The sequence below is a fragment of the Lissotriton helveticus genome, chromosome 3_1 (assembly GCF_964261635.1).
Source record: "Lissotriton helveticus chromosome 3_1, aLisHel1.1, whole genome shotgun sequence".
In the NCBI taxonomy this organism is placed as follows: Eukaryota; Metazoa; Chordata; class Amphibia; order Caudata; family Salamandridae; genus Lissotriton; species Lissotriton helveticus.
In genome coordinates this window covers 501,949,943-501,974,189 of record NC_136061.1, presented here as the reverse complement: position 1 = coordinate 501,974,189, position 24,247 = coordinate 501,949,943, and the positions used below count along the sequence as shown (strand labels likewise).

Sequence of the window (24,247 nt, the reverse complement as noted above, 5' to 3'; positions counted from 1 at the left end):
ATTAAAATGAGTGCAATAACCATCACGTTGTGTTTACTAGAAACAAAGTTCTAAAATAATTTCCATGGGCAGTGATATCAATTTTTATGTTCTGCCCCATCATTCAAAGAGACCCACGATGCTAATTCTAGAATCCTCACTGTTGAAGCTGCGCAAGATATCAAACAGGTACATATCTAGCCTAAACTTTTTACGAGCTAGGGTCTCTCATTGTATTGGATAGTCCTCGCTAAAAGAGTCTGTTTGCCCAACAGAAAAATTGCACTTTGCAACTGTTTAGCCATGGATACACCCCAATTCGCTTTGTAAGAAGACTCCTCACATTTAAGACTAATAGCTGTGCTTTCATTAACAAGGTACATAATAACTGACCATTAACTGACCAAGGTCTAGTTGCATACGGCTGTGCTCTGTCTAGACTTGCAAGGTAGGCAAAAAACGATGGACTGGAATGCAGCCCAAGTAATTACTAGTAGCTGAGAGTAAGTCAAGCATTCTACCTATCATCTTTTTGCTTTCTTCAGACCACAGAATTGTCGCAACAACTGAATAACTCAGTTACATTAGTGTTCCGTATTCCACTAGCTGTACTTACAAATTTTCACAAAACTTTACATAATGCATGTATTCTGAAGTAGGAAAGTTTCCACTTTCTATAATAAGCCTTGTTAAACTCAGAAAGGTTTTTTTTCCTCAAAATGTTCTATTTATTGAGGGTTGGTTGGTTATATATTCCAAATTACTTCTACAAGAGACCACTCAAAACATTAGTTGAAATCAACTTATTTAATTTGAGGATTGGAGGATGCGTGCTCCTATGTTTTCGGTTGTGTTGCTAGGCAGCTCTTGTGAAATGATTGATGCGAATATCAAATGGTAGCTTCTTTGAAAAATGCGTACGTGATAGTTTTTAGACATTATATGTTGTTCAAATCGGTTGACCCAAAGTTCTCACAGGTTATCAAATTTAAGGTAATTGATAACTTAATAAAGGGACTCCCAGCCTGGGGCATCAATATCCATAGATGTTTCTTGAGCCTTTGCGGCAGAATCTGTAAAACTCATCAGACAAGATCAACACCTGTCAAAGTCTAACAATAGCAGGGTGGAGATGTGGAAAATTGCCTCAAATGTTCCATACTAGGCATGGGCAGGATATATATATAGGATTGCAGTACTTAAGGTTCTGAATAGAATCCTCACTAAAGCTATCTAAAAGGGGAATTGCCATTTCTTTGAAAGGGTTTCCCAACTACCCATGCAAGTAGAGTGTTTGGAAGTGGAATCAATTAACCGCAGATCAGACTATTAAATGGTTGGTGCAATAATTACTTAATACTGGGATGCATATCAATCCACTTTCCTCTCAAACTCCTGAACAAACAAACAATGAATTTCAAATGTTTTGCTTAAGTCGGAGCTCTTGATGTTAAAGCTAAAAATATCCATTTTAACCTATGCTACCTTCAGACTCAACCCGACCACCATGGTTAGCCCTAAATCAAGTTCAAACTGTGTTAACACAAGAATTTACTTATGTATTACACAAAATATTACAAACCCTAGGAGATGTCAGGAAAAATGGTGTCATACCTAAGTCAGAATCCCAGATACAGTAAATTACTTGCAGAACCGGCGCTACTGAAGGTGCGCAGAAACAGGCGACAGATGTCGTCATCCACCACAACACCTATGATAAAATCATTGTATACCGGCGTAAACTGTTGGAGGGGAGCTGCGAAGGTAATGTACATGTCTAAAAGATACCTTCTAAAACATTTCAGTGCATGGGAAATGTGAGGCAAACAATTTGAGCTTGATGAAACACCGTAAGAATTAGGTTTTCAGCATGCACACAAAATATTCCTGCACTTCTGGCAATACTCGAATTCAGGAAGAGGTACAAAGATGTATCCAGATGGAAGACGCAAACTGCAATAATGAGCAAGAGGTAAGCAAAGATAATGTCAGTTGTGATAGTAACTCAGTCATGCTGTTGTACAAGGTTAAATAAATGCTGGATTTTTTTTTAAAATGTAATCTAAATGTACTTGATTTCAAGGTCAGAGATGGGTCCAAATGGCACATGGACCCGGGGTTTTCCCAAGCAAATTCACGTAGCAGTACCTAGTGGGATTTGCATGGGAAAACTGACGAAAAAGGGAAACTGTGCGGATTTTCCACTGAGTAGCACTAATGCTTCACATTATCTACTATTTCGAGGTGTAAAACTAAGAACCAGCTTGCAAAGCTGCCTATGAAAATACTATTACCTTTCCATGATGGCATTTATCCCAGTCGGCTTTAGTTTTGGATGTTACTAAACAGGTTAGAAAGATAAACAGACTACGTAAGAGTTGACTTGTTTGCTTCAAAAATATTCTTCTCTGGCTAGTTCATTTAAGGCACCATTTGATGAGTCGATATTTAACGACTCATTTATGCGTTGTAGATATTACACCTGTCAGGGGAATCATTTATAAAGAAGTTCATTTTAATACTGGATAATTTATGCTCCGGTCTTCACTACCAGAAGAGAAACTCAGTGAAAACTCATGGCATTATCTCCACGTACTGCTCTGCCCTCTTAAAAATGCTCCCTAAATTCTACCTTTGAATGAGGCTACTCAGGGTGCTGTACTACATTATTGAATGTTTCCTTCAACCGTGGCGAAGTTCTGTTTTCTTGGTTGCACTTTATAAATAAAAAAGACATATTTGCAAATATAACATTTGTTTTTGAAAGGAGACACATTAAGAATCATGCACTTTTGATGCGAGTGCCCATAAATGCTTTTCGTCCTCTTTTCCCTTACATTTTTCATTACAATTTTATAATACTTGATCCTGGCAAGACAGGGCATCGTAACAATACAGAAACACGTCCACGTGGTACCTTGCCAGCGTAATGCTGGATTCTGAAGCAGCTGTGTGGCAGGGTGGTATCATTCAGGAAGCGAGAGCACTTGCTCATCCTGCTCTCGAAGTGGTTGTGTGTGGCACAGATCTGGTTGAGCTTCTCCAAGAAGGTGTCATCTGTAACAGTCCCAGGCCGCAGGCATTCTTCATCCAACATGGCCAGGATTCCATTTTGATTCTGCAACATAAGAGTAGGTTTTCAAACTCCAGTAACAATTTTTTTCCCAGCATCTCGATGCAGGCGGATCAAGTATAATCTTAACTTTATGTCTGCAAGAAATAGTAGCCCTGGGGCTTGTCTCACATTATTGCATCTAGTGCCCACTGCATCCTAATTATGGTGGTCTTTTACTATCCAATAGGGGCCAGAGGAGCTCAATGCCCTTGCCTGCTTTAGAGCCCAAGGAAAACTGTTCTAGGCCGCTTTAGAACCAGACATCCTCGAAGGCCAACCTGTCAGCAAGAAACAAAAGTTGTGAACCCAGCCCGTCCCAGTGGCCCCCGTGTGAAGACTGGTCCCCTAGCAGTGTAATGTGGACTCTCACCCCCTCCCGAATCCCTTCTCCTCCATTGTGCACCATTGTTTCACATGGTTAGGCTTGTACTAACAACTACTCATGTATACATCATTTCATAGCAATACTAAAGTAAAAAATATATAAACACATCTGTATCATTACAAACTCAAAGGGAGCTACGTAGTACATAAGATGAGATATAATTCTTTAAAAAGCATGGAACATTTCAAATTATTTCTTTATGATCTTTGTTTAGATGTGTTGTTTCATTCGGCCGTTCACTGATCAATTATCTTAGATTTAGGTCTTCTGATATATCTGGGTTATCCAACAGTAACATATCTGCCAAGATCTATATAAGGCCCGTAAACCAAAAGATAAGACAAGAAAGGCTTCCCAAAGGTGGCTGCATCTTTTAGAAAAACAAATGGTATTGAACTGTAGCAGCAACTTCAATGCAAAAACAAGTATTGCCAGCTTAATGTGCCTGTCAGACTTTTGGCTTTGTCAATGCTTATTTTTTTATGACATGTTTATTGTTAAACGTTATTGTTGGCGGAGATTTCAGGTCCTCAACAATAAAAAAACGGTTAAAACAAAACAAAAGATGACAGTAAATAAGTTTACAGAGCTCCTGACAAAGCAATCATTTTGAGACTTTCTGGCATCATTTCAAATTGTTGATGAGTGAGAGTTATGACCAACTTTTCAGGGGTTTAAAGTATCCATTTGAATATCTAGAGTCCCACGTAGAAGCAAGTTGTGGAACCCTCTGATCAGTGCTCAACTTGTAAATGAATGAGAGAAGAGTCCAAAGCTCTGCACTGCCCCTGCTATTAAAAACCGGTACTCCGAATACCAAGACGTAGTCGTGAATTCACCTCAGGCCTCTTTAATCCACTAACAAACACACTATCTCACTTCAAGTTAAACACCATGAACTCAAATGTTTGCCTCAGAAGCCAAACTCTAGCTGGATTTAAACTTGGGGAACACAGTTCAGGAGGCTGAAAACGTTACAGAAAGTACTGTATTGAGTTTTGGCCATCCAAGCAGAGAGGTGGCCCGGAAAGGCTACATGACTGAACTGGTTTCGCTCTTATTACATTAAAAATCGGTTCAGACGTGGGTGAGTCCAGGGTTTTGTAAAGAGGCGTACAAGCATAGGGTAATGCTTGTACGCCTAGAGCCAGAGACGCTGATAGTTGTAAAAGGGAAATCTCTCAATTCAGTGCTTCCCAAATGACCATCAAGCTTCTCGTTTGTTTCTTAGAAAGAAAAAAACACTACTTTTGTTTTTGACACGAGATCCAGCTGTGTTTTTAACGTAAATTTTATCTGTAACCAATACAACGAGCCTGGCATCAGTGGAATAAGAACATTTGGCTTGGGGCATTTTTACCCACAACAAGCACCCCAGACCCCACACCAGAATCGTGGGTTCTATTCCTGGGGAAGGCCTTCTGATGATTACTTTACTCATTCCACCTTAAATTTTGGCAACGGGCGTGAACATTATGGCCGGGGTCTTGGATATTGACACACCAATTCCTCTCCTCCCAACTTAGCAAAAAATTCTACGCTACTTTCCCTGACCCAAGCAGCACACTTTAGCGATCTGGAAGATGCTTTGGACTTGGGCCGACTCACTAGGTCCTCGCCATTTATCCAGCCAGTTGGTACTGGCATTAGTTCCCCCAGACCACAAGTACTAGACCCCACTGAAACATTCAAGATTATTAGCTGGAACATTGCAGGTATCCGCAGGAATTTAGGTATACCAGACTGGAATACCTTGGTGGAGGCACACAAGATCTGCATTTTCCAGGAGACCTGTAGTCTAGAACCCACCCATAGACCTGGCTATGCTACCTTTTTTGTACCCGCAGTATCCCCAGTTACTGGGCAGGGCCACACTTCGGGGGGGCTCCTTATCTGGGTAAGCATCTCTTTGGGCTGCTGCATCACGCAAAAGCAGTCCAACTCCTTGGGCATTCTTAGAATCTCACTTAAGGGCCCCAACAGGGGTCAAACTATCGAGATATTTAACATCTATGCCAGAGGTTCAAAAAATGGTTCTCTATCTCCAACTGTAGCCATCCTTGAAAACGAGCTTAGACACTGTAGTGATGGCACGCAAGTCCTGGTCGCTGGAGACTTTAACTGTACGTTTGAGCCTCTTGCGACGGAGGACATTTTGGGCATAGGCGAGGATGACCTAAGGAGGGGTATACCCCTGTTAACCATCCGACCAATAAAAAAATGGTCCCAAAGGGTGATCCAGCTGAATGCACCAACCATGGAGTTTGGGTTAAGAGCTGCTAACGGCCGCACTGACTCGGACTCCATGGGCACTGATACATTTAATAGGGTAAATAAGACGTCAAGGATCGACTACATCCTCCTCGATCTTACCCTTTGGAAATTTGTTCAGGATATGGCTGTCTTGCCCACAGTAGATAGTGACCATAACCCACTCTCCTTAACTCTCAGGAGTGTATGGCCAGGTAAAATAAAAGAGGCAATACCAAGTAATCTGGAATTTGCCCCCAAACTTTACCCATCAAACTGTGGGAGACGTCTTAAGTGGTCCAAAGTAGTCTTGGATCAAGCAAAGCTAGAGGCTATAGATGCAGCACTAACAACCCTACAAGGGGAGCTAGACACCATCTTAGCTTACCCGCTTCCTGGTAGAGCCACAATTGCTTTCCAGGACACCATCAAAACCATAGGAAAACTATTTTTGAAACAAACACGGGGGGATAAGATCTTAGGGCCTCAGAAGCCAAAGGGCGCCCACGATTGGTTTACTCCTACTTGCAGACTCAAAAAGCTAGCTTTGATTAAGGCCATAAAAGGGAAGTCACAACCTGTGGTACAGAGCGCCCGAAAAGAGTATAAGCAGGCCATAACATACGCAAAAAAAGGAGTGGGAAGATCAATACTGGCAAACTCTAAAAGAGGCTAGTTCCAGTAAGGATGCTAGACGCTTCTGGGACACAATAAGAGCTAGAAATAGACCAGATAGCGAGCTCATTACATGTTACATCACCAGCCAAGTATGGTTTGACCACTTCTCAAAATTGTACACCTGCCAATATGAGACTAGCTCTTTGGCCCCCATCTAGCTTTTGCTCCCTGCAAGGTGACCTTAATGATTTTCCGTTTACAATTAAGGAAGTTGAGTATGCTATCAGCACAATCGTGTCCCAAAAAGCAGCTGGCCCAGATGGCATCCCTGGGGACCTTCTTCGCTCGAACAGACTGAAATGGGGAAAGTTGGTCCAATCCCTGCTTACCGCAATTGATAGAGGCGGTGCCATCCCTGAATCCTGGAAAGGGGCTGAAGTCGTGCCCATTTTCAAAAAGGGCCTGAGAGACAATCCTTCAAACTATCGGCCTATAAGCCTGTTAGATTCAATCCAGAAGGTGGTAGGGAAGGTGTTGTTGGTGAGAATATTGCAATGGATTAATGAAAACAATGTTCTCTCTGACTACCAATTACGATTCAGAAAAGGGGGTGGTGATGAACAGAGTGTCTGAATTAAGCAGACCACTCTTACCCAGTCCAAAGATCAGGGCTTGATCCATCACCGTTATTTAGCTCACTGCCCCATCCCAGCTCAGAACCTGGCTATATGCAAATTAGTCTGTCCCTGGCCCAGTGCATCATGGGAACAGGGCAGACCAAACTACCAAGCCAATTCTTCACCAGAAAGGAGACAAGCTACCGGGGACCGGTTTCTGGCATTTCAGCCTCATTGGCCCGGCTTGCTTGAATCCTGATGGAGCAGTGAGCAAGGGACTCATGTCTGAGTATACCCTGCCACACCTATAGTGGCCAAAAACGATTCAGAAAAGGGGGTGGTGATGAACAGAGTGTCTGAATTAAGCAGACCACTCTTACCCAGTCCAAAGATCAGGGCTTGATCCATCACCGTTATTTAGCTCACTGCCCCATCCCAGCTCAGAACCTGGCTATATGCAAATTAGTCTGTCCCTGGCCCAGTGCATCATGGGAACAGGGCAGACCAAACTACCAAGCCAATTCTTCACCAGAAAGGAGACAAGCTACCGGGGACCGGTTTCTGGCATTTCAGCCTCGTCGGCCTGGCTTGCTTGAATCCTGATGGAGCAGTGAGCAAGGGACTCATGTCTGAGTATACCCTGCCACACCTATAGTGGCCAAAAACGATTCAGAAAAGGGGTGGTGATGAACAGAGTGTCTGAAAGAAGCAGACCACTCTTACCCAGTCCAAATATCAGGGCTTGATCCATCACCGTTATTTAGCTCACTGCCCCATCCCAGCTCAGAACCTGGCTATATGCAAATTAGTCTGTCCCTGGCCCAGTGCATCATGGGAACAGGGCAGACCAAACTACCAAGCCAATTCTTCACCAGAAAGGAGACAAGCTACCGGGGACCGGTTTCTGGCATTTCAGCCTCGTCGGCCCGGCTTGCTTGAATCCTGATGGAGCAGTGAGCAAGGGACTCATGTCTGAGTATACCCTGCCACACCTACAGTGGCCAAAAACGATTCAGAAAAGGGGGTGGTGATGAACAGAGTGTCTGACTACCAAGCAGGGTTCAGGGTTGGCACTGGCACAGTTGAGCAGACGTTTAGATTAATGCTAATTTATTGGAAGGTGGTGGTTATAGGCAAAGGCAGTCTTTATCTCGCGTTTATCGACCTAAAGACTGCCTTTGACCTTGTGCCCAGGGGCACCCTTTGGAGGGTGCTCTCGGATTTGGGGATCCGACGTTACTTATTGTCAATACTGGTCAGGCTTCATGAAGGGAACTTTGCCCAAATAAGATGGGGCACAGAGGGCGAGAAAACCAACAGAATCCCGGTAGAGAGAGGGGTCCGCCAGGGATGTGTTCTCGCTCCCACCCTTTTTTCACTATACGTGAACGGCGTGGTTGAGCACCTGCTAAAAGATCCTTCAGACAAACCATCCCTGGCGGGCGAGCGAATACCTACCCTCCTATTTGCGGATGACACGCTCCTAATATCTAAGTCCCCTATGGGCCTCCAAAAGCTTCTTAACAACTTCCAGGCTTTTTGCTTGCAGTGGGGCTTAATAATTAACACCGAAAAAACAAAGTACCTGGTGATGAATCCCCCGAAAAAACTTTCTAGCCCACCTACATTGAATTCTGTGCATTTAGAAAGGGTCACAGTGTTTGATTACTTAGGTATACGCATATCTCATACCATGCAGTGGACTGCCCACCTTTGCAAAATGCTTCTAAACCATAAGAGGGTAGCTGGGGCATTGCTTAGGAAACAGCGATCCTGTTCGATAAGACCAATAGCCCCCGTTATCGATATTTACAAAGCTAAGGGCGTTAGCTCTGCTCTTTACGGGGCAGAGCTATGGGGCACCACTAGCACAGTTGACCTAACAAGGTCCGAAAATAAATTCTTTAGGGATCTTATGTCGCTTCCTCAAAGCACTCCAATGGCACCTTTATTGCTCGACCTAGGCTGTCGCCCTATTAGCGATTTGGCCAAGTTCAGACCGTTGCTCCTATGGGCTCGGATATGGCGAACTCCTGAACTGGCCAAATATGCTAAGGGGCTAACTGAAGTCATGGCATCACCTGGTTGGCATAAAGTAAAGTGGCTAAGAAATGTAAAAACTTTGCTTGGGGATCTGGGTCTTAGCGAGGCATGGGTTGGTAGGTCCTCTCCCCCTAAGGCTACACTAAAGAGCCTTTATTGGAACTGGGTTGCGTCTAGAACTAGCGCCGACCATGCTTTGGGCAGGCTCACGAATGACTTCCTGCAGTTCAAGGATCTGCCGATCCGCGAACTCTATTTGGATATTATATGGAAGTCATTCGATAGGGCTCTTTACTTTAAGTTTAGGGTCGGTGCTCTTCCATTACGCGCCCTAACAGCTTGCCCAGACTACAGTATTCTGTCCTTTCTGCCCAACTAGACCAGAAACCATAGCGCATTTTTGGTTTGAATGTCCAGTGTATATGAACCCAAGAACTAGGTGGTTAAAATCTTTGTGTCGGTCATTAGGCACTAGGTCTCATATTGTGGCGCTGCGTATCTTAACGACAGATCCACGCCCATTTCATGCTTGCAGCCTGTCAAAATTTCTATCATGGACATGGTATCTTAGAAGCAAAAGGTTTAAATGAAATGAAATGTTTAATTTGATTCTTACATTTTTGGTATTTTATTGTGCCATCTACTTGTAAATATTAGATATAATAGAGGGAAAAAACCCTGGTGTAAATAGATTAATTCGTGTTTTTAACTGTATAATGTGTTTCTTTTTTATATATAATGTGATGCTTTTATGATATGTTTTTATCGAAATAAAGCCTTTTGACTTGACTTTAACAATATAACACTATAACAGTGTAGGGCTTAGAACTTCAGTATTTCTAAAAAAAAATGAAGTGTGCTCCAAGATCACTGTTTCATTGGCATACAGGATCACACTTAGAAGGACCTTTCTCAATTTTGGGGGAAGTCTTATGCTGGGCTATGTTGCTCCCATGTCAGCGAGACAAACAAAACAGGGGTGTCAAAAGCCATCCCCGTTTTAAACCCTCCTTTAAGAAGATTCTCTTGATAAAGTGTAGGAAGGTAGATCCCTGACTATGGTTGCCCCCAACTTTTTGCCTGGTGTTTTGCTGGTTTTCTGACTTAGTTGACCTGGGGCCCTGCTATTCAGGACCCCAGGCCTACTGCTCTCTCTGTAAAATGGATTCCATGTACCTTAGGTACATATCTAATTGGATACTGAGTCACCTTATCAGTCCCTGTACAGTGTACCTTAGGTACCCAGGGCATAGGTGTACCCAGGGCCTACCAGGGGCTGCAGCATGTATTATGCCACCCCTGGCTGGCCATCCAAATCTGACACAACTGGCTGCACGACAGCTGGGGCAAGGTGGTGTAATCACCCTTTGCTTTAGATATAGTATACCTATATCTAACCCTAAAATGGACATACAGATCTCCTATCAGTCACTCCTATGGCAGGCCTTAACAATCCTGAAGGCAGAGTGCTTGGAATCGTGTGAGATGGTGCTCTGCCATGAGCTGAGCCTGTCTGCGGCTTTCAGGATCTATCCCTTAGCCGTTTCCATGATATCGCATACCATATACTCTTAAGTGCATTATAATCCTCGCGGTTATATGCCAACTCTGGTATCGCTTTATCAAAACATGTCGAGTAAGGTGTCATACGAATTGGAATACTAACCCCTCGCCAATTCTGGCGACGGGGTTAGCATTCCACCCTTCTAGAGGGACACGACATGTATGTAACCCCTAACCCCGGTTAAAGTCAAACAGAGCCTCAGCTCCACAAAATGGATGCTGCCACCGAGACACAAGTCTGCCCTCCTGCTGCTGGGAGTCCTCCCAGAGCAGGAGATAAGGACAAAGGGTTTCCTGCCAGGGGCGGTGCCAGCACCGTCCCAGACAGGATTTTGTGTATCCTAGGTAGGCAGGGCTTCAGAGGAAGGTGACTGCAAGTGGCACCCCGGTGCTCACTATGCATAGGCCGGCTTGAACCAGTTCTAGGGACACTCCAGACCCTGAGCTGGGGAAAAGCCCGCCAAGGAAGTGGGTGTAACCACCCCCCTCCTGGTCCCACCCATAGGGCAGGACTTAGTCGCGTGCCAGCCCCCTTTTCCCAGATAAAGGTAGGAGCAGGCCCCCTTCCAGATTAGATCATCTTTGAATCCTGAAACTACTTTCTACGAAAGGAACTCAAGACTTCTTCCTAAGATTTCTCCCTTGTGACTAAGGAGTAGTCACCCTGCATCCGCAGGCACCATCTAAAGAACACTGCGGTCTGCTGCAAGTCCTTCCTCCGGAATCCGACTGCCCAGCTCGACGAGAACCGGCTCCCCTGGCACCTCTGACCTCTACCCACCTCTACAGCCCAGCTGAGAACCGTGGGTGCGACGAGACCTCGAGGGACCGGCCATCTGCAAGACTGCACGACTTCTGCACAGCAAGCCCGCCGAGTAATTCCCTGGTGAGTGCTTTGGGGTCCGAGAAGCCCCGACCCTGAGCAGCTCCAGCACCGAAGTGCAGCCTCCCAGCATCTCCACGATCTGCGTGGGGCCCTTCTGCTTTTTGCTGCTCACCGCGTTGTTTGGCTACTAGCCCGTTGGCTTGTGGCCTTCTGAACGACGCCCGACGACATCACTGCTGCTGGTCTGGTTGCTCCAAACTGGCCCTTGCTCCCTTTCCGAAGAGGAGCACCCCGGACCCTCCTGGTCCACTCAAGACGCCATTTTGAGTCCACCGCGTGGGCTTGAATTAGCCAAGGCTTGTTGCCCAATCCTGGGTAACTTCGACGCCGACAGCTTCATCCATCGTGGGACAGCTCGCCTCTCCATCCTGGTCGCCGACAACGCCTCCGGGTCCGTGAGATCTGCAGAGCCAGCGTCGCCCACTCACCTAGTCGAGGTGACTACCATCCGGTGCCCTCCTGGTGCCCACTGACTACTGGCTAGTAGTCACGAACTTGGTCCCCTCTGCTTTCAGGTGTCATCCTTCTTCCAGATCCAGGCTTGGATCAACTCGAACAATCTTCACTGGTCGCCTGCCAGCATCTTTCTTCCAGGCTCCTGGTCCGGCAACGAGGATTCCCGACGTCTTTTGAGACCTATGCAGCTGCAGCCCCTGGGCTAGGTAACTTCGGCATTCCGGTGCCCCAGCATAGCCTCACTATCCAAGGGTCAGGATCCACTGTCGTTTTCTTCCTACCAGGTCGGGCTCGCCCGTAAACACTAACTTTAACTTTACTAGCTTCCATAGACTTTGTCCCGCATCCCGCGTGAGAGTGCACACTCTGCACCCGAGTCCCCTGGGTCTCCTAGAAGTAATCTAACGATTCTATAGTCAAGTCCTAGCGATTCCAAAGCCTATTAGTACTGTACTTACCTGCTAGTAATTTCGCATTCCACTTTTAAAGTATATGGTTTTTCGTGCCCCTCGGGCATTTGTGTATACCGTGCTAACTTAAGTATTTTCGTAAGAGTTTTGTTGTGTGCCTAGCACCCTGTCCTCATAAAGAGTACAGGGTTGTTGTGATTCTAATAAATACCTTGTTTATTTTCATAACACTTGTGTGGTGTCCTTTCACTGGGTGTTCAAGGGGTAATGTGATGGTAAAACAGCTGGCTTAACACGCCCTCTAGAGTCTTAGCCTTAGACTGCTCGTATCCATGCTACTAGGATAGCTGGTCTATAAGGTTGACTTACAACCAATCATCAATAAGGGTTGTTTGGACTGATATATAGTGATCACTAGAATAGTGAGCACTGCACATCAGGCCAACTTCTCACATTGGTGAGCAGCGGTTGGGATTTGAGCTTGCTGTTGTTTTACCACACATATCCTAAGAATATCTTGTGAAAGATCACATAAGTACTAAAGGTACATATAACTTAGCTTAGAATACTCTGAGTTCTACTGAACCAGCTGTTGTAGCTCCTAGGGCCTAGCACACCCTAAACTACAACTCTAGCAAGGGATCAGTAGGCAAACATATAGTGTAGGTAAGTGCACCACTTACACCTCACTAGAAAAGCATGTCTAACCATGGAGAGTCCACTGAGACTCCCCTGGTAAGTGTTGACCCTCCACAGGTCACTTCAAGATATGCAGCTCTCAGTTTCCAAGAGATGAGACAAGTCTGTACCTCCAGGAAACTGAAGCAGGGGTCTAACCCCACCATTCCCTTTCCGATAGGTCTCTTAGAGACATATGATGCCAGAAAGATTTCTCAGTTACATGAGAACATGCCAGCCTTAGAGGGAACCTCTGGGGATCCAGACCTCCCCAACACTGCTACTGCAGTTGAGGAGGAGGAGGATCAGGAGGAACTCTCTGGGGATGAGGTAGACAAAGGTCTTGAGGTAGTCAGAAGGCTAACCAGGGCCAACTTAGACTTACTTGGGCTAGGATCTGGGGGACCCCCAGTACTGACCCGAAGTGGGCCTAACCTTGGAGTTAGGAGAGATAGATCTCTTTCTAGGGACTCCAATAGATCTCTTCACTCTAATGCCTCTTCCCAGAGGAGGAGGAACTCTCCACAGAGGAGAGTGAATTCCCCTCAGAGAATAGAGCATGAAGCTAGAATGAGACAGGCTGCTCTGAGGATTGAAAGGGAAGAACTTGCCCTGGCCAAAGAAAAGCTTGTCTTTGCTAGAGAGCAGCAGATGAGTGGGCTAGCTCCCACTGGTGGCAGCAATCTCCCAAGAGATAGAGAGAAGGGTTTAGATACTAAACACCTGACTAAAATAGTGCCCCCCTTTAAGCAAGGGGATGATATCCAGAAATGGATGGCTGCTTTGGAGAGGGCCTGCACTGTGCAGTGCATTCCCCGAAGTCAGTGGGCAGCTATACTGTGGCTCTCCTTTGATGGCAAAGGTAGAGATAAGCTCCTCACTACTAGAGTTGAGGATGCTAACAATTACCAGGTCCTGAAAAATGCACTGGTTGATGGGTTTGGCTTAACCACTGAGCAGTACAGGTTGCTGTTCAGAGACACCCAGAAAACTCAGTCTCAGGACTGGTCTGACTTTGTTGATTGTGCCACTAAGGCTTTGGAAGGCTGGCTACTGGGTAGCAAGGTTACTGACTTCACAGGATTATATAATCTTATTATGAGAGAGCAAGTCTTAAATAATTGTCAGAACCAGTTATTACACCAGCACCTGGTAGACTCTGATCTGACCTCTCCACAAGAATTGGGTAAGAGGGCAGACAAATGGGTCAGAACCAGGATTAGGCCCAAGAACCAAGGTGGTGACCAGAAAAAGGAATCAACCAAGCCTCAAGAGAAGGGTGGGAATAAATCTCCAGATCAAACCACATCAGGGCCCCAAAAATCCTCTGAGGGGGGTGGGTCCCAGAATCCTTCTAATAACCAAAAGAAACCTTATTGTTATCCCTGTAAACAGGTGGGTCATTTGAAAACTGACAGCAGTTGCCCAAAGAATAACAATAAGGAGAACATACCCCCAAGTAACATTCCCAAACCTCCTGTTACTACTAGTAGTAATCCCCCAGGTGGTGGGAGTGCCCCCAAGAATTTGGGTGCATTTACTTTGGGAGTTCCTGGGGACTCTGGCCTAACCAGGTCCCCAAACTTAGATACTCTTGTCTGTGAGACTGGCATGGGGTTTGCCAACTTCACCACTTGTCCCAACACTTTGGGCAAGTACAGACAGGAGCCCCTCATCAATGGTATAAAAGTTGAGGCCTACAGAGATACAGGGGCTAGCATCACTATGGTGACAGAGTCTAGTCCCCTCAAGGCAACTTTTACCTGGTGCCACATACCAGGTGACCAATATTGATGGAGTACAGAGAGATCATCCCATGGCAGTGGTCAATCTCAGCTGGGGAGGTGTCACTGGCCACAAGAGAGTGGCAGTGTCACCAAACTTGCCTGTAGATTGCCTACTGGGGAATGATTTAGAGCTCTCAGCCTGGGCTGAAGTAGAGCAAGAAACCCATTCTAAAATGGTAAACTTCCATGGTAAGGGTAGTGGAGCAGTGGTAGCCACAGCCCCAGTCCAAGATGTCCTCCCTGAACAGGTCAGGAGGGCTGTGCCAGTCACAGCCCAATCTCAGACTACTTCCTTCCCAGAACAGGTTGTAAAGGCTGTGATGGTCACAGCCCACACCCAAACTGAGCCCCCTCCTGAAAAGGTTGGGAGAGTTGTGATGGCCACAGCTCAAACTCAGACAGATAATAGTGTTGTGAAGCCTGAAACTATGGATCACTCCACTCAGACAGAGAGCATTGAGGAGGAAGAGAAATCTCCCTCCCACCAGACTTTAGGAAAGGGTCAGCCTCCTCAGGGAACTGATCTGACCCCTTGTGAAGAAACTGCCACAGAGGTAGTCAGGCCTAGCCTGGCAGAACCCCTGATGTCAGTGGACGCTTCCAAGGTGGGACCCAGTCTGGAGCAGGTAACCTGCCCCTCTCTACCCTGCCTCAGTCAGCCCAGGGCTGTAGAGGTCAGGGAGGCCAGTGTTGGACCCCAAAGGGCCCCCTGTCCAAAAGAATTCCCCAATCAGCAGATTAAGGGCACTGAAGCTAGTAGTCCTAGCCAAGTGAAAATAAAACACACTCCTGAGGGATCCCCCTTAAAATTAGTTAGGGACCTCCCCCAGATGGACACTGTTGGGCACAGCCAAACTTGGGACCTGAGGGCCCCAGACCTGACCTGTCCCTCCAGTAAGCCAAACAGAGGGACCCAACCTCCAGCTGTAGGTAGCCAGAGGTTGACCCTGAGAGCCCAAAACAACTCAGTCTTGGAAAGAAAGGCCTTTATGGTGGATAGCGATTGGAGGAAGCTGAGCCCAAAATTAGTGGAGCCGCACTTCAGTACTCCATTTCAGCACCAGCCTGTTACTTTGCCAAAACACACCACAGGTAGAGATTCCCTATGGTGGAGACCCTCAGACACCCTTAGGGTGAGGGATTGCTTAGTGGACCATGAGATAGGGGGTAACCATGCCAGTGCTGGTACTTCCTTATATGGCCACTCAGGCAATATAGGCTTACCTGGCAAGGCTAGCCTTATCTCCTTTCGTTTGGGGGGGGGGGGGTTATGTAGGAAGGTAGATCCCCGACTATGGTTGCCCCCAACTTTTTGCCTGGTGTTTTGCTGGTTTTCTGACTTAGTTGACCTGGGGCCCTGCTATTCAGGAACCCAGGCCTACTGCTCTCTCTGTAAAATGGATTCCATGTACCTTAGGTACATATCTAATTGGATACTGAGTCACCTTATCAGTCCCTGTACAGTGTACCTTAGGTACCCAGGGCATAGGTGTACCCAGGGCCTACCAGGGGCTGCAGCATGTATTATGCCACCCCTGGCTGGCCATCCAAATCTGACACAACTGGCTGCACGACAGCTGGGGCAAGGTGGTGTAATCACCCTTTGCTTTAGATATAGTATACCTATATCTAACCCTAAAATGGACACACAGATCTCCTATCAGTCACTCCTATGGCAGGCCTTAACAATCCTGAAGGCAGAGTGCTTGGAATCGTGTGAGATGGTGCTCTGGCATGAGCTGAGCCTGTCTGCGGCTTTCAGGATCTATCCCTTAGCCGTTTCCATGATATCGCATACCATATACTCTTAAGTGCATTATAATCCTCGCGGTTATATGCCAACTCTGGTATCGCTTTATCAAAACATGTCGAGTAAGGTGTCATACGAATTGGAATACTAACCCCTCGCCAATTCTGGCGACGGGGTTAGCATTCCACCCTTCTAGAGGGACACGACATGTATGTAACCCCTAACCCCGGTTAAAGTCAAACAGAGCCTCAGCTCCACAAAATGGATGCTGCCACCGAGACACAAGTCTGCCCTCCTGCTGCTGGGAGTCCTCCCAGAGCAGGAGATAAGGACAAAGGGTTTCCTGCCAGGGGCGGTGCCAGCACCGTCCCAGACAGGATTTTGTGTATCCTAGGTAGGCAGGGCTTCAGAGGAAGGTGACTGCAAGTGGCACCCCGGTGCTCACTATGCATAGGCCGGCTTGAACCAGTTCTAGGGACACTCCAGACCCTGAGCTGGGGAAAAGCCCGCCAAGGAAGTGGGTGTAACCACCCCCCTCCTGGTCCCACCCATAGGGCAGGACTTAGTCGCGTGCCAGCCCCCTTTTCCCAGATAAAGGTAGGAGCAGGCCCCCTTCCAGATTAGATCATCTTTGAATCCTGAAACTACTTTCTACGAAAGGAACTCAAGACTTCTTCCTAAGATTTCTCCCTTGTGACTAAGGAGTAGTCACCCTGCATCCGCAGGCACCATCTAAAGAACACTGCGGTCTGCTGCAAGTCCTTCCTCCGGAATCCGACTGTCCAGCTCGACGAGAACCGGCTTCCCTGGCACCTCTGACCTCTACCCACCTCTACAGCCCAGCTGAGAACCGTGGGTGCGACGAGACCTCGAGGGACCGGCCATCTGCAAGACTGCACGACTTCTGCACAGCAAGCCCGCCGAGTAATTCCCTGGTGAGTGCTTTGGGGTCCGAGAAGCCCCGACCCTGAGCAGCTCCAGCACCGAAGTGCAGCCTCCCAGCATCTCCACGATCTGCGTGGGGCCCTTCTGCTTTTTGCTGCTCACCGCGTTGTTTGGCTACTAGCCCGTTGGCTTGTGGCCTTCTGAACGACGCCCGACGACATCACTGCTGCTGGTCTGGTTGCTCCAGACTGGCCCTTGCTCCCTTTCCGAAGAGGAGCACCCCGGACCCTCCTGGTCCACTCAAGACGCCATTTTGAGTCCACCGCGTGGGCTTGAATTAGCCAAGGCTTGTTGCCCAATCCTGGGTAACTTAGACGCCGACAGCTTCATCCATCGTGGGACAGCTCGCCTCTCCATCCTGGTCGCCGACAACGCCTCCGGGTCCGTGAGATCTGCAGAGCCAGCGTCGCCCACTCACCTAGTCGAGGTGACTACCATCCGGTGCCCTCCTGGTGCCCACTGACTACTGGCTAGTAGTCACGAACTTGGTCCCCTCTGCTTTCAGGTGTCATCCTTCTTCCAGATCCAGGCTTGGATCAACTCGAACAATCTTCACTGGTCGCCTGCCAGCATCTTTCTTCCAGGCTCCTGGTCCGGCAACGAGGATTCCCGACGTCTTTTGAGACCTATGCAGCTGCAGCCCCTGGGCTAGGTAACTTCGGCATTCCGGTGCCCCAGCATAGCCTCACTATCCAAGGGTCAGGATCCACTGTCGTTTTCTTCCTACCAGGTCGGGCTCGCCCGTAAACACTAACTTTAACTTTACTAGCTTCCATAGACTTTGTCCCGCATCCCGCGTGAGAGTGCACACTCTGCACCCGAGTCCCCTGGGTCTCCTAGAAGTAATCTAACGATTCTATAGTCAAGTCCTAGCGATTCCAAAGCCTATTAGTACTGTACTTACCTGCTAGTAATTTCGCATTCCACTTTTAAAGTATATGGTTTTTCGTGCCCCTCGGGCATTTGTGTATACCGTGCTAACTTAAGTATTTTCGTAAGAGTTTTGTTGTGTGCCTAGCACCCTGTCCTCATAAAGAGTACAGGGTTGTTGTGATTCTAATAAATACCTTGTTTATTTTCATAACACTTGTGTGGTGTCCTTTCACTGGGTGTTCAAGGGGTAATGTGATGGTAAAACAGCTGGCTTAACACGCCCTCTAGAGTCTTAGCCTTAGACTGCTCGTATCCATGCTACTAGGATAGCTGGTCTATAAGGTTGACTTACAACCAATCATCAATAAGGGTTGTTTGGACTGATATATAGTGATCACTAGAATAGTGAGCACTGCACATCAGGCCAACTTCTCACATAAAGTAATTCTTCTGATTTACATTCACCCTATCTCATGTTGCAGAATGGAGGGATTGAATTGTTTTTTATGCAATTGGGGAACAATTCCCAAAGCACTCAGTTCAGAATATAACAGACAACTCTCCGTCAAATACTGTTTTATTATGCAGGAAGCATGCATACAATTGAGACAGAGTTCTTTGTCATACATGCTGCTAAACAATCATTGAAAACCACAATAAGGTGGTAGGAGTATTTTTAGAGTTTAGAGGCTAAAAGGGGTATGTGGTGGTAAGGGTATTGTTAGGGTTTAGCAATGGGTAAGGCTATAGGGAGATAAGGGTATAGGCTGATAAGAGTATTTTTAGGGTTTAGGGAACAGAAGGGATAGGGTGGTAAGAGTATTTCTAGGGTGTGGGGTGGGTACAGACATATGGTGGTAAAGGTAATTAAAAAAAGAGGGGGTCGATGGGGCTCCCTACGATAAAGAAAAAAAAGTGTACAATTAATGAAAAATGGTGGGGTTTACCCCTCACATTTCTTTTATGATATAAGTATATATAGGAGTTTACCTCAACTATACTTAACTTGCATGGAAAAGGCATGTCTGATAAAGGCATATTCATGATAAAGGCATATGCAGGATAAAGGCATATGCATGATAAAGGCATATGCATGGTAAAGGCATGCAAGGTTAAGGCAGGTGGGTGTGGTTAAGGCGTATGTGTGGTAGAGACATACGCGTGGCAAAGGTATGTGTGTGGTAAAGGCATGTGTGTGGTAAAGGCATGTGTGTGGTAAAGGCATGTGTGTGGTAAAGGCATGTGTGTGGTAAAGGCATGTGTGTGGTAAAGGCATGTGTGTGGTAAAGGCATATGTGTGGTACAGGCATGCATGTTAAACATGTGCGCTGAAAAGGCCTACATTCCATTAGAAACTATGGCGAGTTGGATGTCATCCCAAGATATCTTTCAGCTTCCGGACTCTTGTGCACTAGAGACCTATTCAAGCCAATGTTATGTAGTTCCGATGTTATGGGAGATGGCGTTGGTTTGTGGAATACTGCACTTATCATAGGTATACTGGTTTCAGTGCAGTGTTGAGTAGAGCCTGTATGCGTTTTCTGACAGAGTTTGGGGGAGTATATTTGCCCACATCGCTGCGATTACCATCGAAGGCAACATCCCAAAGGTGCAAAATGGACTGGGCTCTAGTGCCCCTTATTACCCGCAGTGCTCTCTGTAAACCACAAAATTCGTTTTTGGTAAAGGGAGTTGGTATTGCTGAGTGTATTATGTAAGGGATGAACAGTGACTTACATTTTTGTATCGTTAATCATTTTAATTACTTTTGATCTATTTTTTAGCTTGTTTTTGTTTTCCAAAAAAAGTCTAGACTGATCATTGGAGGGATTATAATTTACTCATTGGTTATCAAAGGCCCCCTCACCACTGGATTAGAGCCCTCTGAGTGCATGCTGTAGATTGAAGTTGTCAAGGAAGAATATTTGGCTTTAATAGTTGGATTCAGAGCTGAATCTGTGCTACTAGAACAGTGAAATGTATTGCTGAGAAATGCACCTCCATTTTGAAAGATTTTAAATGAAGAACGATTGACTGCATATAGAGGGCATAGGGTTTAGTTTATAAAGGAGTGGGGAACAACTACAATTTGCCACCACTTGTTTGGAGTTACTTCAGAACCTGCATACCATGTTGGTTAGACCCCCAGCTTTCTATCCGTCATGACTACATAAAACGCTAATGCTTATATTAATTCCACTTGGACCTCTAGTTTATGTGAAGGCTAGCTTAGGGCTCTGTTGGTGTATAGATAAGGAGATGTCTGGGTTGGCCTCCATTGAGCCAGCAGATGTTCAGTATTGCCCTTTGTTTAAAGTCCCTCTGAGGTCTGATAACTAAAAGGCCATTGTCTCCGTCCACAGGAAGGGACTGTCTTGTTGTGGGTATTTTTTAAAAATCCCTCGCGACTGTCCTTAAATAGCTTTTCATCTACAACGAGCCCCAGAGCCTCAGGCTCTATTATATATAGCTGCACAATAAGTAGATTTTGACAACAGTAATAATACAAATGTAATCTTTTTCCTCGCATGAGATGGCTACTCGACTTTCATGAATGAGCAAGCTTTCGCTCTCTCTTTCTCTCTGCAGTTGCTTCTGTCTGCAAAGCTATCAGAGGGAGGACTGATGAAAGAAAACACTGATGCTCCAATTTGAGTAGATGGGTTTGCGGAGTTCCCCTTCAGGAATGCATCCGAGTTTAATGCCCCTCTTTTATGCTTTCCCTCCCCGGTCGTCATTTCATGGGACAATGACCAGGGATCTTGCATATTTGCCTCATCTTCTACATTCTCCAGAAAAATGCAAAGTATGCAAAAACAAGTAGTCTCCGGACGATTTAACAGAGAGCGAGAGTAAAGTATGCCACATTGGCAGCAGCTCGATGCATTGCCGTTTCTATTGCTCCAGGGGTGCAGCTAGAGCTTGTGGCGCCCGGGGCTATCCCTGAGATTGCCGCCCCTTTAGGTGCTGGGGAAAAAGTACGGCGAGCACTTGAAAGAGGTCAGAGAGACACGTAGTATCTCTGCTAATAGTCACCTCAATCATGCAAGTTACAAGCACATACATGTCACCGTCCAAGGCTACACAGTTGAATATACGAGTGACCGGCAGTACAAAGGAGAACACACAGACTGCATGATCTATCTGGGGACTCAGAAAAACTGCATGTGACATCAATCAGAGAGCTGCGTGAACAATTACCTGGTAATCCCCTCAGCACAATGCAAACATGCACATACATGACACTGTTCGGGGATCCATCATCTACAGCTAACATTAAATGACAAAACATCATGGTCACCCCATTAAAGCAGTAGGGACGTGCACAAACGTGATGTGCTCTGGGGGCCCAAAACCAACTTAACAGTGTTGAAGCCTGTGATTCTTTATCTTTCAAAAACAGCAAATTAATTATTCACAGGGAATGACTCACTGTGTGCCCTTAGAACTAAACTCAGCACTAAGGGGTCAGTCAGCTCCACAACCTTGCCAACACAGACCAGATACAAAGCCCGCTCTGGTGGCCCAAAGGCAACAACCAGGGGTCGCGCCCTGTCATTACTTCTAAGCATCAGCAACCAAAGACCCAAAGCCAGCTTGTAATAGTGCTTCTCTCCTTCAGAGCAGCCTCAGCACACACATGGTGCACAGCCTGCCCAGGGGGCCCAAAGCTAAAATACACATTATCATTACAATTCTTGAACACAGCTGTAGGGGCCATGGGAACATGTTCAACCCTATCCAAGGTCCGGGACAAACTGATCGGGCACTGCGGCACTCCATAAATAATCAGAAGAAACATTACTTTCATGGTAACCAACAGTGTTGAAAGTCTTCAAAAACAGTAAAATCATAATAATGTGTCTAGTATGGAACGGCAAGGCTCTGTAACGCACGTCTTCAGCTGCCTCCCAGACCCGAATGTAGGCAAGGTAGAACCAAGGTCTGGAGAAAAATAGCCACTTAAAAGTCCCACCCAAAGGCAACAAGATGGAGTGGGGCGCCAAAGTGAATGTGGAGAAAGCGCACCCGTGGAGGCAGGTCACCTACAGGGTGACCTCGAGGTGTTATTGCAGCATCACTGCTCGTGCCCCGGGTCACTTACGGAACTGTCTGCGGGCCCAGCGATCCAAAAAGGATGAAGCCGTGCACTCCTCCCCGAGGGCAGTCAGTAATCTCATTATTGGCTCACCGCTTAAGAAATGGCACTAGATGTATAGATTTTGGACACTGTGTCTGCAAAGAGGGATTTAGCATCTGGATCTATGTTCAGAATGTAACAGCCCTTATTTGCATTTTAGAAAGAGCATAGCTTGTCTCAAACACTTTTAATCGAAAACTCCTTTCTTAAGGCTAAGCAAAAATTGTACACTAAGATGTGACCAATTATCACAACAGCTTGTGGACAATCATTACATAATAAAGCTACAAATGATTTTGGACTAACAAAGGATCAATGCCCCTCCTGGCTCCGCCACAGGCCAGGTATTTTTATGTACTTTAGGCGTTAATGCAAAGGAGTTAATTTATGAGCTCCTTGTGACACTTTCACGTCTCAGTTGCTTTACTTTTCGTAATGCAGTGGCAGCGTAAACAATGCGCCATGTTGCACAATTTTTACAAGGTGACGCATCTAGGCAGATGGGTTACCTTGTAAAGCCCTGCACCATATAATACCTGCATCAGGTGTAATGTATGCAGTAAGGGTGTTGCCCCGCATCAAAGACTTGTATAAGTAGTGCATTGAAATCTATAAGATTTCAGTGCGCCACTTCTAGGACACCATTGCGTCAAAACCTTACCCTTGCCTCGTGGCAGGCATAAGAGTGATGCCGGGTATTGAGAATAGGCTTCCCCCCACATTGCTGGAGTTGTGTCATGCTTGTGACACAACTCCAGCAATGCGTTACTTTTGCGTCGACAGATACGTCAGGATTCCTAATGTATGCCTTTCCTTGCGACATGAAGTACCATACAATAAATATGGCACATCCATTACGTCACAAGGAGAACGCAGAGAAAATTGTTGCATTGTTGTTTTGACACAGCGATGCAACAGTTTTCATAAATAAGCCCCAATGTTTTTATAAATTGCAGTGGATACTAGAGTGTAGAAATGTGCAAATGTGCATCTTAGAGAGAAAGAGCACCATGTAATGAGGAGGCATAAAAGAGTATTGTGTGTGTCACCAGAGCATAGCAGGAAATGTGAGCGAAACCTGGGTGTTTTGCTTATGCATTGTTTACCCCAGGCAGTAATGCCTGCCACGGATCAGTCACAGTAGGCACCTATCTCGCTTTACGCTGATCCTTAGGTCCGCCTTTACTATTTTGCAGTCGTCAATTGATAAAAGTGGAGCAGGAGAAGTTCTCCCAATGTCATTCTTACAAGAGAGTCAGAGAGGGTCCCTTACAGCACTCATACCAGCTGGGTAAGACAAGTGAACATTCCAAGGAGAGTCCTATTGACAGTCCTAGCAGACATCAAGTCTAGAGAGAAACTAGGAGACACCAAATCCAGGAACTGACTAGAAGACACCAAGTCTAGGGAGACACCATCAGACACCAAAACTAGGAAGAGATTAACAGACACCAAGTCTATGGAGAAACTAGCAGACCCCAAATCTAGGACGGGACTGGTAGCCACCAGGTGTAGGAAGAAACTATCAGGCGCCAAATCTAGAAGGAAACTAGCAGACACCAAGTCTAGGAAGAGACTAGAAGAACCAGCTATCACACGGTATTCAGCCAGCTGAAGACACAGGCACCAGAGGTATGTCCTGCTCATAGTTTACAAGGCTTTCTTTTCTCAGTTCCTAGGACATTTGTCATAGGAGTAGCTGCTAGGTCTGGTCGCTCATCGGAATAACACATTAATTAGAAAGATCGGTG

General features: G+C 46.2%; 1 protein-coding gene across 5 annotated transcripts in view; it reads right to left on the bottom strand.

The window, feature by feature from the left end:
- Window positions 1–24,247, bottom strand: part of MYO1B (myosin IB) — a 911,317-nt gene that overhangs the window by 332,262 nt on the left and 554,808 nt on the right. For all 5 annotated transcript variants that reach the window (XM_078680402.1, XM_078680405.1, XM_078680404.1 and 2 more), the window contains exon 16: window positions 2,897–3,097. In XM_078680402.1, coding sequence (XP_078536528.1) covers window positions 2,897–3,097 — 201 coding nt within the window. The remainder of the gene's footprint in view (window positions 1–2,896; window positions 3,098–24,247) is intronic.